General features: G+C 40.4%; 1 protein-coding gene across 3 annotated transcripts in view; it reads right to left on the bottom strand.

The window, feature by feature from the left end:
* Window positions 1-1,982: 1,982 nt before the first annotated feature.
* The window catches only part of TMEM45A (transmembrane protein 45A), a 115,515-nt gene continuing 110,932 nt past the window's right edge, over window positions 1,983-6,565 (bottom strand). For all 3 annotated transcript variants that reach the window (XM_036243320.1, XM_036243321.1, XM_036243319.1), the window contains exon 6: window positions 1,983-2,405. In XM_036243320.1, the coding sequence (XP_036099213.1) occupies window positions 2,312-2,405 (94 nt within the window). In that variant the 3' untranslated portion in view covers window positions 1,983-2,311. The remainder of the gene's footprint in view (window positions 2,406-6,565) is intronic.

The following is a 6,565-nucleotide window of genomic DNA, read 5'->3' as shown; positions in this document are numbered from 1 at the left end:
TACATCCCCATGACTATTCTGTAACTACCAATCTGTACTTCTTAATCTTATCACCTTTTTCTTTTTCTTTTTTTTTCTTTTTTATTCTCACCTGAGGACATTTTTCCATTTTTTGTTGAGATAGAGTGGGAGGGGGAGAGAGAGAGAAAGAGGAAGAGAGAGAGAGAGAAACATCGACATGAAAGGGACACATCGAGTGGCTGCCACCCACACAACCCAACCAGGGCTGGGGACAAACTGCAACCGAGGTACATGCCCTTAGCGGGAACCGAACTCTGGTCTCTCTGGACCACAGGCCGACACTCTAACCACTGAGCCAAACCAGCCAGGGCCTTATCACCTTTTTGATGACTCACTCTTTTGAAACACAAAGCTGCCAAGCCATAGAAATTTGCTACACTAGAAAAAAACCCTGAGATACAGGACACACATGGGACAGAAGGACATGATCACCTGAGGACTGTGGTATGTGGGCATTTCACATGCCAGAAATGCAGTAGGTTTTATTGCATTTTCAAGGTCAACATTTAGGCACCCACAGCAGTTGTTCTCAACCCTTACATTAAAAAAAATAAATGTGTCTGAAAACTGGTTAATAGAAAAGCTAAGGTGTATAAAAGGACTACCAAGTGTCTGAAATTATTTATTGATTCAATAACCTTTACCTTTTTAGTGCTTTCACTAATACACTCAGAACAAAAGCACATACAGTGAGCTATAATAGATGATCACCTTCTATATTGTTTTGTGTAGACCTTCCTAAATGTTTTCCTGAGATACAAATATAGCACATCTTTCTAATCACTTTTATAAACTAATAATTTAAGCAGAAACATTTGCTAGTTGAAAAGAAAAATAAAAATGACTGAGTAAAATTAATCTTTAAAAAAAAAAGAATATATCCAGTTCTTTGGCCTAAACAATTCACTCACCTTCCTTTTCAGTGTCACTGTGATCATACCTGCCTGGGAAAGCCTCCTGGATTTGTCAGGCCTGCAGGATTCAACTGCCCACCTTTCACCTGCAGCTGCTCACATTTCACCTGCAACTGCCCACATTTCACCTGCAGCTGCTCACGTTTCACCTGCAGCTGCCCACGTTTCACCTGCAGCTGCTCACGTTTCACCTGCAGCTGCCCACATTTCACCTGCAGCTGCTCACATTTCACCTGCAGCTGTCCACATTTCACCTGCAGCTGCCCACGTTTCACCTGCAGCTGCCCACGTTTCGCCTGCAGCTGCCTTCTTCGTCTATATTTGAGTCATCCTTCAAGGATTCCTGAAGCACTCCTTACCTTTCCTGTCATGGCAGAGACTGGCCTTTTTGACCAAAATTAACTGTCTCCATAATTCAAGTTTGTCTCAGAGATCCTAAATTTATAACATGTGACATTCAGAAAGGGCCTGTGATTCATCCAGTTCAATTCCCTTACTTTAGAAAGGACATGGTGATTGCCCAAGCCCTAGAGGCTGGTTAATGGCAGAGCCAGAATTAGAAACAAGATTTCTTGACTCTCCACTGGGGTCCACTTAGTCTGCAGACTTTACCCAGATTTTCTGTAAAAGGTTATTCCTTGTTTTACCCCTCAGGTATTTCAGCAGAGGGGATGGTATGGTGGTCATGCTGTGCTATTGATGACTTTTTTCTCTGTGGATAATATCATAACTCTCCTTTACCAGTCTCTTCTGACTTTGCAACCATATGTCCTAGGGATCATCCTTTTAATCTTCTCCCAAAGAGTGCACAGATCAGAATGACTCTGGCTTACTTTTCCCAGAGGAGAAGTCAGACGTTACAGAAAGACAAGTTTCATCAAAAAAGTAATGTCAGTGTGACAGTTTTTCTTCATGATGTAAAGGAGGGGTGCAGTGGAATGACAAAAACAAAAATTTGAGGCATCTAAACCAAGGTTCATGTACTCATTTATTTATTATTACAAGATAAACAAGTGTAATTCCATGTTTAACAAGTACAAATGGTAGGAAGCCCAGGAACCATGAGCATATCTGTAAGGCAAATGAAACAAATGTTTTCCATAGCATGGGCATCAAACTTAAGATGACCTGGGAAGATTCACTCCAGGCCCTGAATACCAAGACTGATGTGCAAAATAAACTTATAATCCAAAGTATTTTCAAACTTAAAATAAAACATTGAAAGTCAAATACTTTAACAAAATTCAAAATACAACCAGTATACCAAGAATCATCCTCAGCCAAACAAAAGATGAAGAGACAAAACCATGAACAAAACAATGCAAAAAAAAAAAGAAAAGAAAAAGTTCATCCAAAAGACTAGATGCCCTTCAAAATTACATCTCTTCTTCTGACTCTTGTTCTCGTTCAACACTTTTCAGGAGTCCAACTTCTGAGGGGCAGAACCTGTTAAGTCGAGATTTAACCAACCTGAGGAGAATGAAAGGCATCTCACGTTATGGTGTTTACGATTAAAAACCCAGAGCAATATATATTTATAATACAACAAACTCAAAATTATGTGTGCAAATGGGAGAGACACCCCAAAAGAGAAAATCACCTTTATTTGTCTTTGAACATTTGTGGATTAAAGCAGAGTATAATAAATGAACAGATACAATGTAGTTTTTGAATGCATAACATAATTATTTGATTAGGCATCAGAAGATGCCTAATTATCCATAACTTTTATAATTTCTAAAACAGACAAGACAATCTCTAGGCTGTAGGTAGCCCAGATGAAACCCTGCACCTAGCTGTGTATTATAAGTAGGAGCCTTCTTCTGAAAAGGAGTGCATAAAGCATCTCCTTTCCCTTGTAAAATCTGGGCTGTGTTACAGGCCCTACTCACACCTTCAGAGAGGTGCTTTTATGCAGGCCACAGGCTGCTCCACTGCATGTGATGGTCTATGATGAATTAAAAAGTTAGAAGATGGCCCTGGCTGGTTTGGCTCAGCGGTTAGAGCGTCGACCTGCGGTCCTGAGAGACACGGGTTTGGTTCCCGCTAAGGGCATGTACCTCGGTTGCAGTTTGTCCCCGGCCCTGGTTGGTTGTGCGGGTGGCAGCCACTCGATGTGTCCCTTTCACATCGATGTTTCTCTCTCTCTCTCTCTGTTCCTCTCTCTCCCTCCCAATCTACCTGAACAAAAAATGGAAAAATGTCCTCAGGTGAGGATAAAAAAAAAAAAAAAGTTAGAAGATGAGTAGATAAAAAAGTTGCAGTACATATACACAATGGAATACTATGCAGCTATAAAAAAAAAAGGCTCTATTACTCTTTGAGACAGCGTGGAGAGACCTGGAGAGTATGAGGTTAAGCGAAATAAGTCAGTCAAAGAAAGACAGTTGTCACATGATCTCACTTATATGTAGAATCTAATGAACAAAATAAACTGATGAATAAAATAGAAACAGAGGCAAGGAAAAATGGCACAGACTGGCAAACTTCAGAGGGAATGGAGGGGTGGGGTGGGTGGGAAGAGATTGACCAAAGAACTTATACGCATATATGCATTGCCCGCGGACACAGACAGTAGGGTGGTGAAGGCCTGGGGGAGTATGAGAACTAGGAGGAGGGGGCAATGGAGGGTCAGGGGGGACTCGATAAAACTCTCAACAATAAAGATATTTTAAAAACACATAATTTTATTTTATTTTATTTATTTATTTTTATCCTCACCCGAGGACATTTTTCCATTTTTTGTTCAGACAGAGTGGGAGGGAGAGAGAGAAACATTGACATGAAAGGGACACATCGAGTGGCTGCCACCCGCACGACCAACCGGGTCTGGGGACAAACTGCAACCGAGGTATGTACCCTTAGTGGGAACTGAACCCAGGTCTCTCTGGACTGCAGGCCAAGGCTCTAACCACTGAGCAAAACCGGCCAGGGCAAAAACACATAATTTTAAAATAGAACTTTAAAAATAGAGAAACACAGTGACTATCTGATTAAAAATAAATTTTCTACTAAAATTTTTTTTAAAAGTTAGAAGTGCACTTCACCCTTGTGACTATTTTCACAGATTAAGAGAATCTGTAGGATTTGAGGAATCAGCAATTATAATTTTTGACTTTGGAAGATGCTAAGCTTTTTAGCAGCAGAAACTCAGTAGGCTCTTCCCTTCTCTGATGTAATAAGAACTAGAAAAAGATTTTTCTGTGCATGATTATTTGTAAAGACTTTATTGTATAACCATATCAATAAAACATATTTAACTTCTAGAAATACGTAGGAATAAGCAAACAAACTTGGTAAACCAAATTATCAAAATCATTCTCCTTTTATGAAAAACTTTCCCAGCCTGTCTGCATCTTTATCCTTATTTTCTGCCTTTCTTCTTCCAATGAATTTCTGGCCTGCCCCTACCAACATGCATTGTCTTTAATTGTGCTCTGGATCCCACTAGAATATAAGGTTTATAAGAGCAGACACCTCATCTTATTTACTGCCCTAACCCTAACCAGAGTCTAGAACAATGCCTGGCACATAATAGTGGCTCAATACACATTTAATCAACCAATGGCCTTTGAAGCAATCAGCCAGGAGTTCACCAATTCAAAGATAATTCATAATTCTTCAGTCACTTCCAACTCACCACTAACTTCTTCAATACATAACAACAACTAAGCAGTATTCAGCAACATCTGTTTACTCGTCAAGAGCCAAGGAAAACTCAAAATCATTTGTCTTTTTTTTTTTTTTTTTGGTACATGTCCCTAGCAGGAACTGAACCCGGGACTCTCTGGTCCACAGGCCGATGCTCCAACTGCTGAACCAAACTGGCTATTGCTCAAAATCATTTGTCTTGATTATTACTTGACAATTGATGTTGCTTCTAACGTCCTCAACTCTTCAAGGCATTGTTCTCGTGAAAGGTTAATAGTCTTAAGTTAAAGTTTAGGACAGTGTTGGTATCATTTTTAAAAAATCCACACATTGTAAAAGTTATTTCCACATTGTAAAACTTCAATGCATGCCAAATGAAATGAATTACTTAGTTAATTTATTCTTAGATTCATTCTTGATAACTTCTGTGAAAAATAAAACAAAGACATGGCTACTTATTACAAATTAACACAGACCCTAGTAATTACTCCTGTTTCCCATTCCTCCTCTCTGGATTGTATCTACTGTTGCTATCAGCCATGAAGATGAATGTTTAGATGCTTTAAATATGCCCTGTCTGTGCCCTGAAGCTCAAGGTACATGTACATGCAGAAATGGCTACTGGGGACAAACTGAGTAATGGAGTCAGAAGAAGAAATGCAATTAATTACTAGTTCCCGAATGATGCAAATCCAAGGAAAAGAAGGTTAAGGTGTGTCTGGGCTTTTGTTTGCATATGTTCTCCTCAATTAATATGAGAAAAAGCAGAGCTGAGACTCTAGGTATACCTCCAGAGTCTATCTGGAAATCAAGCTTCCAGGAGACTAATTATCATATGCCTGGAATTTTGTCATCATCTCTTTTTTTTTTTTTTAATCCTCACCCGAGGACATTTTTTTTTTTTTACTTTTTATTCAGATAGAGCGGAGAAAGAGAGAGAGAGAAACATCGACATGAAAGGGACACATCGAGTGGCTGCCACCCACACGACCCAACCAGGGCCGGGGACAAACTGCAACCGAGGTACATGCCCTTAGCGGGAACCGAACCCAGGTCTCTCTGGACCGCAGGCCGACGCTCTAACCGCTGAGCCAAACCGGCCAGGGCATCATCTCTATTTTGTTCTTCACAATAGCTCACATGAATCATTGTTTGGAAAACCAAACTGGAAATGAGCAATATTTCACAACCCATAGAGAGGGGCTTTTGAAATAGTTCTGTGCAACAGAGGTGTTTAGATATGAAATTCAGCTGGCTGGTGTGGCTCAGTGGATTGAGTGTCGTCCCGTGGACTGAGAGGTCCTGGGTCAATTCCCAGTCAGGGCACATGCCAGGGTTGTGGGCTCAATTCCCAGTAGTGGGGTGTGCAGGAGGCAGCTGATCAATGTATCTCTCTCACATCTCTCTCTAAAAAATCAATACAAATATATTTTAAAAATAAATGAACTATCAAACACTTTCTATACAGAATCTAAAAAAGAAAAAAATATAAAATTTAGTAAAACATAATAAGATTCCCAGATAGGTTTCTTCTTCTGTGCTGTCATAATCAAGACTGCAGGCATGGGACAGGATGAGGCAATCTTTTTTTTTTTGTCATCCTCACCCGAGGACATTTTTCCGATTTTTGTTGAGATAGAGTGGGAGGGAAAGAGAGGAACAGAGAGAGAGAGAGAAACATCAACGTGAAAGGGACACATCGAGTGGCTGCCACCCGCACAACCAATCAATGCCACGGACAAACTGCAACTGAGGTACTCGCCCTTAGTGGGAACCGAACCCGGGTCTCTCTGGACGGCAGGCTGATGCTCTAACCACTGAGCCAAACTGGCCAGGGCAGAATGAGGCAATCTTTGAACCATTTTTCTGGAAAACTGGGAAGTACAGCTTCATTTTTCAGCGATTTGGGGTGCAATGGTTCCATAACTCCATTTTACTTCCATGGTGATCTTTGTGATATGTGAAACAAATTCTGATAC

The sequence above is a fragment of the Molossus molossus genome, unplaced genomic scaffold (genome assembly GCF_014108415.1).
Source record: "Molossus molossus isolate mMolMol1 unplaced genomic scaffold, mMolMol1.p scaffold_m16_p_5, whole genome shotgun sequence".
In the NCBI taxonomy this organism is placed as follows: Eukaryota; Metazoa; Chordata; class Mammalia; order Chiroptera; family Molossidae; genus Molossus; species Molossus molossus.
The sequence above is the reverse complement of the archived record's forward strand: the minus strand, read 5'-3'. Positions and strand labels throughout refer to the sequence as shown.